Source organism: Sinohyriopsis cumingii, chromosome 13 (assembly GCF_028554795.1).
Source record: "Sinohyriopsis cumingii isolate HCF-2022 chromosome 13, ASM2855479v2, whole genome shotgun sequence".
NCBI lineage: Eukaryota > Metazoa > Mollusca > Bivalvia > Unionida > Unionidae > Sinohyriopsis > Sinohyriopsis cumingii.
The window spans coordinates 52708721-52721596 of record NC_142973.1 but is presented as its reverse complement, the minus strand read 5'-3'; the positions used below and the strand labels follow the sequence as shown (position 1 = coordinate 52721596).

The 12876-nt window shown below is 34.5% G+C and overlaps 1 protein-coding gene across 1 annotated transcript in view; it reads left to right on the top strand.

Annotated features, from left to right (window-relative positions):
- Positions 1–12876, top strand: part of LOC149785560 (uncharacterized) — a 189200-nt gene that overhangs the window by 21173 nt on the left and 155151 nt on the right. The window contains exons 8-10 of the mRNA XM_089979356.1: positions 681–890; positions 5739–6042; positions 8309–8541. Of these exons, the coding sequence (XP_089835482.1) occupies positions 681–890; positions 5739–6042; positions 8309–8541 (747 nt within the window). The remainder of the gene's footprint in view (positions 1–680; positions 891–5738; positions 6043–8308; positions 8542–12876) is intronic.

The window sequence follows — 12876 nt, the reverse complement described above, 5'->3', positions numbered from 1 at the left end:
ACGGAGAGACAAGATACATTAAAGTATTGTCATTTAGGTATGAATTAAAAAAGTAGCATTAATTTAAAGAGTATACTGAAAGAGTAATGATAATTTATTGTGACTAATGTGTTCTGTGATATGGTTGGTATGTAATTTCTTTTTCATAAAACATTAGAGGATAGTATGTGGAAAAGATCCAACAAATAGAAAATCATTATACAATCAAAGCATATTATACTTTATAGTTATATATTACAGTTTTTCAATTCTGCAATTGAGAAGAGAAGTTCTTAGACTCTAGTAGAAATATGCACAAGAAAAGTGAACTTGTTCTGAGAAACAGTAATTTTTCAACAAAAAATGTTGTATGGACCTGCACAAGTTTGTTATAGCAGTAATCATTGCATGACAGGCGCAGTGATACTTACAACAAATACTTTACAGAATATAGGAAAATTGTGTAAAATCTTGCTAATAAGATCATTCTTAAAACTCCACAAAAGCAATCTTATTCTGAAGAGAATATTTGGTGTTTTTAATTTGCTTTCATTTTAGCTTAGTAGCATTTAAACTTTGATGATCATTAGTCAGGATGGATATCTGATTTAGAACTGACAAAGAAAATAAACTCTTAGGAATTAAATCAATTCTGAACACACAATGTATGTATTTATGACTTATATTTGTAAAATATTCAGGGTGGTAAAAAAAAACGGTCTGCCAGGTCTGTGTGCCAGGTTCTGCAACTGAAAAACAGGGATTACACTGAACCAGCATTTGAGATAGCAGTCCATGCTGTTGATGACAGGAGTCAAGTCAAATTCTTCCTGGATATTGGAACTGTTCCTGGTGGAAATAATGTCATGAAGAATCAGCCTCTTGGTGGTGCCACAACTACTCTGGAACAGGTATTTATTGCATAAAATCATTTTGATATACAAATGAGACTTATTTTATTTTGATGATAAATATACCATGGAATATGTGTTTAAATACTAACATGACTGTAAATTGGGGAACCAGATTCTACTGGAAAGGTGATTTTGATTAATCACTTTCTTTTTCATCCTCTATGACCCTTTGGTGAATGCCACTGCTTTAAAATAAACCTTACCTGGAGTTCCTTGGAAGCTTAATCTGTTTTTAACGGTGTCTCTTTCAGCTCTTTTCCAGTCATATTATTATTCTCTGCCATGTGTTTGCTGTCAGAATAGCACAAGTCTTAAGCCTTCATACAATTTTGTGCTACGACAGAAAAGATTTTACCAGAGCCTATTTTCAACCATCTGCTGTCCAACATGAGATATTCTTTTAAAGTAAACAAGCTTACCATTAGTGGTATGGAGAGCTTCCAGCAGTGAAATGCATAAAACTCAGCAAGAGCCTTCTTTAGGATGAGAACTTAATTTGCCATGCCAGACATAATGGTGTGGTAGGATTATTTTTCTTTGGTCGTACTGTCAAATGATCTGGAAGATCAGAATCAAGCTTGTCTCTTAAGGGATAATGGGGAGCTGTCATCCCAGTTTATATACTGGGTAATAAATCACTTGGTCATGGAATATTACTATTTATTATTGGGTAAGATTTGAATGTTTCCTATTCTTCTAAATATGTACACTTTACTCTGTATAAAACTTTCAACATTCCTAAATGACTGCCTGTTTCTAGCTACACATCGGTATGATTTGCATGCATGTTTGAAAGCCTTTATGTAGTAAATTTTATATGAATATCTTCTTTTTTGTTTCATTCTCTGTCTGTCTCTGTTTCCATCTCACTTTATGTAATTTAAGTATGCTTATCATAGTGTGTAGATAGTGAAATTCTTTGCTGTCCAAGGGCTATTCCATTAAACCATACCAGGGACCCAGAGAAATCACTTTCATTGTGGAATTGTCACCCATAGATGCAATTTAGATATTTGTATAATTTTCATACTAGGAGTGTGTGAGCAATCAGAGTACCCTGGTGTGTGTGTGTGTATATATATATATATGCACCACTCTCTCGATAACTTGCACGCTGATAAATCACAAACCCATTTATAACACGGGGTCAGGCATGGATCCCATTTTTTAAATCAGAAAATACTCCAAAAATTGATCCTTGTTTGTTGAACTTGATCATGATCAAAATTGATAACTGAAACTTTGATAAATCGCTTGTTTTATCGTTGGAAATGGTAGAGAGGACCTGAACATTTTAATCAACATTATGAAATTATCAACTTTTAATAAGAAGTAATATTTGTTTCATTTTCTTTCCAAACAACATTCTTAGTACACCATAATTAATGAAGGAAAATTTGATCAATGAAAATGTCACTTACACCTAGTGGAGGCAGTACATCAACAAATAAATACCAATTTAAAAAAAATTTATCAAGTGAAATTTTTGTGTTTTAGTTCTATCTTTTAGTTCCATTTAAGTGTAATCATCATAAATGCAATGTTTCCTCCTGTATTTAAACCTAAATTGTGTAAATCAACCATAACTGAGCTATATCTGCAAGCATTTATCGGAGAACTTAATTGCCCACCTCATTTTGATACCTGACTGGAGGAAGTACTTGTTTTATTGCTGCACTGATTCTTTTGAATAAAATTAAGATTGCGGAATGAAAGAAATGTTAAAAGTCATGCAAATCCCATGTGCTTAAGATCTAGCAGCCCCGATCGTGTGTTGGGTGAATTCATTTCAGTTGATCTTTTGAACACTGTTATACATATTGTATGCATAATATAATTAACCTTCCTTAAATTAACCTACTCATAACTGATCAAATATAGCAAGGTAGCCAAGCAAAATGAATGCTTCATAAAATAAAGAGCTTTGTTTCACAGATATGGACCATTGTGGGGATAACGAGTTTCAGAAAGTTCCTGAATTGGCAATTAGAGATATCCTCAAGGATGATAAGAAGTTTCACAATTACTTGCAATGATATCACTGAAACAAGACTTTACTAATTGAACAATACAAAAGTTGAGTTTCAACAGAGACAGTTGTCTCACAAAGTAAATATCGCTAGTTTTTGAGAAAAAGGAATTTTGTTTGGTGGGTTTCAACCATTAGTCTGGTTCCTTGCTTCACAGACTCCCTGCTGGACACTACACTATTATATACCACTCAGGGAACTAGACTAATCAATAAAACAAAAAGCAGTGATGTAATACACAAATGTTTTTGTGTACACATGATGGTTATTGAAGGACTCACGGTACTAATTCAACTCCAGTACAGTAGTCCCCCTCTTATAAGGCCACCCCAATGCAGCAGGGAAGTGGCCTTATAATGCGGGTGGCCTTTCTAGAGGGGGATGACAAATGCGAATAGTAAATACATATGAAAAAAGTCACAAGTACATTTAATTTTAAATATTTAATATTTTAATTAAAAAATCACATGCATGATGTGAAATAAATATTAAACAAACTTTGTCATCATTTACAAAAAAATGCTATGAATAACCATTGATATAGTTTTAAAACTGTCTTTCTAATTATGTTACAGTTCACATCATCTGTCCACTTTGTTGGTAACAGTCTAAAAAAAAAAACCCAGTCTCGTCACATTAAAAATATCCTTGCTGTCATATCCCCTGCATATATCGTTTAGTCGTTTGTTCCAATCTTCGACAGCTTCATTATTAAGATCAGCTGATTCGCCGCTAAGGACAGAACACTTGATATTGTGTCGCACTTGAAATCTGTGCAACCATCCGTTACTTGCGGTAAAGTCGTCATATCCCAATTCAACTGACAAAATGTTTGCTTTTTCTTGTCATTCAAATCAGGATACAAACGTCTCCTGGCTCAAACAATCTTCCTTTCTCCGTCCATTTCACCTTTCCACTTCTGCAGAACTGTTTCATTATCATGCACGATATTGTTTATCTGAGTCTTCTCGACGTTAGTTTTCTGCAAGGAACCATCGATGACCCCCCCTCCCCGTCAGTTGAATTACTTTCACGTTCTCCTCTAAACTGAGAATTTTTATTTTCCTCGATGACATGTTGATCTTTTTGCAGTGAGCTATTCATGTTGCCAACTACAGTACTGATAAAACAATTTTGTATGCATCTAAACAAATTGCTGTGTGTTTTTAAAGGAAGTGATCTTTTCATGTGATTCGTTAGTCGCAGTCTGGTACCCTATTGTTTTTATATATTTCTTGAAACTAAGTGAGAGAAGCCAAAACGGCTTAGATATGTACCATTAACATCATGCAGATTTGACCTCGCGGTCAGTAGTAATAGCCACTGATTATCAAAGTGAACAAGCTCAACATCTTACTAAGGGAAGCCATAAAGGCTACCAAACCATTTTCCTGCTGACTTGGGTATTGTACATCAATACTGCCACTTCTCAGCTGTTACTGTTGTTCAATAATTGTAATCTTAACAATTATCAGAGTGACTAAACCGGACATCTTATGATAACACAGCAGTAATGCTAATTGGATTACATGTACGTACCCTTTTGTATGGATTAAAATTTGAGTCTTTCTCGGTTTTTATGGAATAAATTTGGCTTCTCGTGAGGCGTAAATGATATAATATTAACCTTAGTGGTAAATGTACTTTACTCAACTCAGTAATGAAAACCTGACATCTGGAAACAGAAATCGGTTTACTTAACACATGTTATGAATAAAATACTGGTTCTGGATACATATTCAAATAAAATGCGGCCGCTTGTGAGCAGTAAATTTTATAATTTTGCACTAATATGCTGGCCGCTGGTCGCGTTAGCCGGGTGGCCTTTCGCAAGGGGTACTTTTGAACACAAACTTGTCAGTGCCAACGGATTGTGGCCACTGGTCAGGGGGGCCATTCAAGAGGGGGACTACTGTAGTAAGCATATGGAAACACTATCATATTCAAAATTCAATAACTTAAAATTTCTGGGTGCTGACGATGAGACCTATTATTCCCCATGCACAACTAACCTTAGTGCAAGCTTATGTGTGAAGAACACCATATGAGCCGCAGCATTTTGTTTATCTACATGTGCATGAAACACATGTTATTGATTCTGCACCAAATGAATCAAGTGCTACTTTCATTATTGAGTACTCCTGAGTCAAACCTGTAAAAATACTAAAATTGCATCAATAGAATTTTGTCTATATTTTTTTAAAATTACAGATAGGATAAGCTCTCAAAAGATATTTTTACTAAAATTTTACTTTTCATTATTACCCAATTATGGACCACCAAACCTGTATATGCTCTATTATTTCTTCACCCATTTCTAGACTGGTTCACAGTTCTTCCGTATAATTAGTACTGTGTGTCCTGAAACCAGTTGGATTAGTGTTAACGATCTTTCAGATGCTGGGCATTTTGAAAACAAATGTAATTTATACAGAATAACAAACAACTTCATAAAAAGTGCATTATTGAAAATTATTCCCAGTGCAATTATAAAACAAGGATTCAGTCATGAAATGGCCCAGTTCACACACACACACACACACACACACACACACAGAGTTTTCTTAACATCTATTGGATTTTTTTGGGAGGTCCATCGGTAACTTGTGCCCTCGTTTATAGCTCAGTCTATGTTTTTGGACCCTGTTATGAGCAAATTATCGAGGGAGAGGTATATATATAGTAATAAAACTGCTTTTCCTGTGAACCATGCATGTTTAAATGGAACAGCCATAAGTATCTGTAATCAATATTTCTTCATATTTCTGATAACTCACATTTACTACATGATGCAAGTAATAGTTTTCTTCTTTAGAAACTCAGCCCATCTGGAGTTCCACTGTACTTTACAATGTATGCAGAAAACAGTGCAGGAGCAAGATCAAGTGTAGCCTGTCAGCTTGAAACATACGATGTTACTTTACCAGGAGGGAGATTGTCTGCAGATTTCATCAGATCCAGTAATCCAACAACCCTCAAGGCATCTGTTGTTGTGGTTGATGATTCCAAACTTGAGAAAATACAAGTTGGAGTAGGGTTTGGAAAGGGCATATATGGTGATCAATTGGTTACTTGGACTGACATAAACTTGATTAAAAGCACCAGCAATGTTAACACAGGTAGAGAACTTACTGAAGTGTTTTATAATTACAAATTGAAACTTTGAATAATTGTCAAAAGGAAAAGCATTTTCTTTATGACAGACTTTTCTTTTGCATACTCCAATCATAGTTAGACTTAGGATAGGTTTGTGGACATGTTGACATGCTTGCAGAAGAAGCAGGTGATTTTTAGAAGGATACAAAATTATATTTACAAGATATAGCACAGACTTTTAAGGATAGCTTCCACTAAAGGTGACTGTTTGATTATCATTTCACCCATGAAAATCATTTTTGTGTCTCAACAAAGCAATGGTAAGGGAATGTATTTAGTTTTTTGGTTTGTATTAACCTAGGTAGTGAAAGACAGAATACCTGTTAACTCATGCACTAGTCTACATTATAAATACTAAATGAAATAATTATTTCTTTTTGAGGAATTGGAAAAGTTGTCATCATGCAAGGACTATGATGTCATTGCCATGCATCTTAATCATGCCCCAGTTCCAATCTCTCTTCTCGTGCTTATCATATCTTGATCTTTGATTTTATATACCTTGTGCAGAAATGTAACCTTTTTATGTTTATATTTTATCTTGTTTGTATTGCATGTTCACAATTATTTGGTTTGATTTATTTTCCAAAAGTTTTTATGTATTTTATCTCGTTTTACTTTGTGTTTGCATTTTTTGTGGGAGGTTCATATTCCTAAAATTCTTGTGAAATTCCTTCTCACATTTTGTCCATTTTTTTTTGCTGGCACCATATTGCAAATATTCTACTGAGTGCCATGAAAAGCTATATACATACATGCCTGCATACATGCCTACATACATGCCTACATACATACATACATACATACATACATACATACGATAGGTATCAAACCATAGGTATGAGAACCTGTATGCCAGAATAATAATAACCTTGCAATGACCAAAATAACCTTACATGAAAAAATGTATACATTATATAAGATCAACAGTTTTAAAACAACAAATGCCATACAACACTTTAATGTCTTTACTGCATATTTTACAAAAAGCATGGGAAGATCCTAACTTGGATACATCTACAATGCCAGGGAAGACTTTAATCCAATCAGCCTGAAACTTGCCACAACCTTGGTCAGTGTCTTCAAGCTTCCATTTCTTTGAGATAGGCTCGGCCATTTGATGGATGGATTAGTTCAGCTAGATGAAATAAATATATATAAAAAATAATTTAAATATTTAGATTTGACATGTGATAGAGGAAGATCTTCCAATTACAAATGTGTTATGAATTTATATTTTTCCCCCATAAACCCCAAGACATTATGCCTTTAGCTATCCAAAAAATTGAAATCTAAAAATATTAAAAAATCAAAAAGTAGCAATCCAGAGTTTATACCTCATAAGCTGTTGATTGTTTCTATTAAAATTGCTTATCTGGTGTTTGAAAAATCATGAATCTGCTATATGGTGTGCCGATTTTGGTCAAAAATTTGATATAAATTGGCAGTGTTACATATTTTTTAGCCTGAGAATGATGTTACTCAGTATCTGTGCTACTTCTGTCATGCAGTGCATCTTACTGTTTGCATTATGTATCTGACAAATTCAAAACTATGACAGCACAATTAGCTGGTGCTAAATTCAGCAGACTATTTATTTTTAATTAGTATACTGTTAAAAATTTTAATTAATTGACTTTATCTCCACACAGAAAAGTCGGACCAATTACGGTTACACCAACATGACTGCCACACTATGTAGAGTATGAAAATTGGTGTAAACTTTATACATTTGATAGTAATAAGTGTAATAATAAAATAATTAACCATACTTACTAACACAGGTAGTTAATATTAGCAATCCGAGTGAGTGTTGTCAGGATTCCATACAGACACTAGTTGAACCATGAAATGAAACTCGTTTCATTATCAGACAAAGGAAAAGTACTGCTTTGCTTATGATTAGATTGGTTGTTTCAGGCCACCCTGATCTCATTGAATTCTCATTCTAAAAAAAATTATTTCCAGAGTCCCGGATGCACCAAAAAATGAAGAAAAACAATTTAAGAAAAAATCATACAAAATGGTTGTACATCGTTCCATAAACAGATTATTCGTAAAGCTTGATATAACATTTTGTCTTCAGAGTAGGATAATATTATTTAGATGAAAATAGCAATGCTTTGTCATTCAGGTACATTTTTCATGGAAGCAGCATGGAGAAACTTGGATCAGAAACATTGAAGAATCTATTTTCCTTTTCAAATAATATTGATACATTTTTTGTAGGAAATGATCCGATGAATTTGCGCACTCTTGAACATTTTACTGGGATGAAGAATGGAAAGCTGATGGGGCCTAAATTCAGAGTTTATGAAAAGATTACAACTGCTGGTAACTGTGCAAGAAAGTGCTTGGACTTTCCTGAGACCAAATGTCTTAGCTTTAACTTTGACTTTGGTCCCAGTGGGATGTGTGAACTTTTGGAGGCCATTGAGGGACTCGATTACAAGATATTTCAGGTATGAAAAAGACTAGCAAATGCATTCTTTCCTGCTGCATAGCCAAAATTGATCAGGATATTTTCAGTTGGATTGAACAGTAACTATACTATTTTCTTGAAACTCAGTGCCAGCTCATAGTTGTGCAGACACAAAAGTTCTGACTTCAATTAGTGAAAGTATTTGGTTACATATTTGTAACTGATGGGTACATTTGGCTACATATTTATAACTGGCTGGTAAATTTGGTTACATATTTGTGACTGGTAAATTTGGTTACATATTTGTAACTGACTGGTAATTTGGTTATATATTTGTAACTGACTGGTACATTTGATTATATGTTTGTAACTGACTGGTAAATTTGGTTACATATTTGTAACTTACTGGTAAATTTGGTCCATAACCTTATCAACTAAAAGATTGGGTGATGGTATTTACATCTGCACTTTTTAACAAATTCTCAATATTTCTCTGCTCAGTCACCCAGGCAGATTATTCTATCCACAACATACCAATTGGTTAACATTCTATTTGCCAATAATGTCAACAGTGATATAGTGGAAACATTTTTTTAAGAAACTCCTTTTTACTTTTTATGATATGGCTTTGTTTGCAAGAAATCAAAAGCTTTGTCCACCAATCTTGATCCCATCTGCAACTTTTATAACTGCACTGTGGAAGAAAATAAGGGGAATATCTGCAGTAGAGTTTAAAACATTCAGACTGATGGGTGCCACTGGTTAGGTTATTGATTATAAGATAGATTGCTAATTGGCTGTGAGCATTTGTAAATGTTTGATGTATAGATTGATACAAGACATATTAGATTTTTCTTATTTATTTAGACTTAAGCCTCTAGCCCATCAGTTACATTTTTGAGCAATCCAAATCCAAACGTTTTAGTTGGTGGACAGTCCAACTACATTTTGCAGCTGTACAATTACAGTCCAACCATGTTTTGCAGCTGTACATTACAGTTCAACCACAATTTGCAGCCATACATTACAGTCCAACCACATTTTGCAGCAGTACATTACAGCTTCTCTTTATTACTTCAGTGTGACCCTGCTATAACACAGTAGTTGGGAGCCATAGAACCCGACCGTGTTATAGATCGAACTGTGTTATAAGCAACCAGGTCAGTTAGCTGAAGAAAATGATGCATGTACCCTAAAAATGTTGTGGGGTGGTGGTAGAAAATAAATGGAGGCGGTAAAATACATGCTTCATCAGCACAGTTACCATCTTAGATTGACGCATATTAAATGAGATATACACCTGTAGTGAAAACAGAGAAGGCATATATAATATTTTACTTTATTTAGAGAACCACAAATTGGTACATATACATGTATACTCTTTATATTTACATGTCTAATGTATAGCATGAATAGATTATCAACACGTGCAATTACCTATGAATCTCATCACATACATTGAATCCACAATACAAGCAATTCCATCAAAAATATGCACACACACAGATTAAAATATTCATTAACTTTGCCACTGGTCATATAGGTCTGAATTCATGGGAAAAGATAGCACAATCACATATTGAATGATGAAGCACATGATTTACTTTTCAGTATATCCCAGGTCAGTAAAAGTTTGCATTTTAAGCTGCCGTTAGTAGCATTCGTAAGCATAAACCTTTGTCCCTGCAAAAAGGAAACTTTCGTGACACAGTTAATGTGTTCCAGCCACATTGGAAAATGCAAAAATCCATCCAATTCCATTGCCTTTATTTAAGTTTGGTACTGATTTCCTTTGAAGAAAGATTCTTTGTTTTTATTGAAGATTTTGTATCGGCTTTCTTTGATGAAGGGTGCATGCGTTATTGAAGTAACTGCTAAAGAACAGATTTGGAGAACCAAACAAATGCCCATTTCTTATTGTGGTGGCAACATCAAATAATTCTATTGTATGATTGAGACAGATTCTTTTTTCATTTGCTTAATACATTTTCATAACAAATGGTGCTTCAAAGGTAATCTGTTTTCGTTGAAATTTCAGCAGACTATTTTATCTGGGTACATTTTTAAAAAAGGAATTGGATGTCGTTTGGTCTCATCTTGTTATTGTTCCTCCCTGCCTATTGAATAGACCAACAGGTAAGATTTTTTAAAAATACATTTCTGGTAGCGGAATGAGACTGCCTTCCAAGTATGCGTGAGAAATTTAACAAAGGGTCAACAGACAATAGAGATGCAGGTGTTCAGGTCTGATTACAGGGATTATTACAGAAAATGTGAGTGTTCTGAAGGATTTAATTCTGAATGAAAAGAAGAGAAATGTTACTTACCATCCACATACAAATGTCAATCTGTGTAAATATATTAATTACTTGCAAGTGGCTGAAAATCCAATGAAAGATAGATTAAAGATAATATCTCGTCCAGTTGATCTCCATTACCAGAAATGTCAACAACAAAAACAGATGAAATCTCACAACATACAGTACTCATACTAGATGTCAAGGTAAACGGGTTATGATATGACAGTGCACTGTTTAGATGGTTTGTCATTATGAAGAAAGAATTTGTTTATGTAACTATATATAAATTTCAGTGCATTTTATATCAAGTTTGTAGCTTCCTTTCATGGGGCCTCTGAATTTCTCCAGTCCAAACCAATGGTTGTATATAGAAGTTTAAACAGACAACAATGTTGCCAATAAATAAAACAACGCCAGATAGTATATTTTGCTGCCAGTAAGGAAAAATTATCCATATTTGTGACATTGGCAAAGCCCTACGCCATCCCAGAATAAACTTGTTACACTTTATTTTTCATCCTTTTAAGAAGAAAAATCTATTTTTTTGTATATGAGAAAAATATATATAAAACTTCAAGAGCCATGTCACGATTGTCATGTATTATTCACGCGATCTCTTCCCCAAAATGATAATAAACTTTTTACGGGTTTTTTTTCATACTTTTTAAGATTTTTTTTTCTTCGTGCAGAAGACAAATACATGTATATGAAATTTTGGGAGCCACACCACGACCGTGTTAAGGCTTTCTCTCAGCTCTTTCAACATAGCATATTAGGACCTTCTAAAATCCTTTAAATATCATCATAATATTGACTATCCATCCGAAAAGTTGATATATTAGTCTATAGAAAGGTATCTGCTATATGTGTAATCATTATATTTTAGTTTTGATAAAAATATATGAATTTTTTTTCTCACATTTTTGGACTTTGTTGGTTCTGTCTTTGTAATCAAACATGGTGTAGTTGATGTCATGTTATACATTGTTTTTTGTGCTCACCTTGTTGAAGTAATGAATGTTATTGCAATTTGTGAACACCTTAGCTTTCCAATTTGATTTTTGGTCATATCATTTCAGTGAAACAATGGTGATGAAATGCAGTTAGTGCATGAATTTAAAGGCAATAAAGACATGCAAGAGACTTGTCTCACTTGTACAATGTGTCCATCATTCTCAACATGCATTGTCATCATGGTCAGAAGATATCTGGTCCACAGCAATGAGAAACGTGCTAAGTCTTGGAGTAGTGTAATGTTTTTAGCATTCATTCAAAGATGGCGTTAGTTCTGTGTATAGTGGGGCACATCTTCGTGATTCCTTTGCCCATGCTAAATTAGACATGATGCAGACTGGAACGATTACAACCAGCAAATTGGTGGAACAAAGGGTTGGGGTACTGCCCTACCAGCATTTTTCCTAGATAATGTTGTAGCTGCAGTTGCATGAACTGGTACTGGAGGTGATGATACAATTACTATCCACATGTCTGTTGCAAACCTCCATGGATAGTTTGGAGCTTATATGGGAGTGTCCCACCTGTGTCCATTTAGCCATGTGTTTGTAAGTTACCCACATCCATGGAAGTTGGGACTATAGGACCAGGTGATGGGGCGGTATTTCTTGGATCTGAATGATTCATTGAACATCTCTTTCTGCCATATAATGCTCTGGCTTACTAGTCAGCCAGTTCAGCAGTTCCTATTGTCTAGTGACCAGAGACCTGTCACCTTGGCAATCTGTGTCACATATCACACCATGATATGGAATGATGCAGTGACTAGACTGACAATCCATCCATTTTGTCATACCTTCTACACAGTGATTTCTACAGCTTATTTATTGACTGCACAGCCAAAAGCCATGCATACCACCCAGCTAGCAACTAATCTGACCAGGCATCCAGCCATCCATCAGACTTTTTGGCTATCCATGCCTGCAAGACTTGCACAGCCACCAGCATCAAATGGATAGTTATTTATTTGTGACATTCATTCTTATACAGTACCATGATACACTAGAAATAATAGCAGTGCCTTTCCCATGACTTCAGATTGTTCTACACAAACATAGATG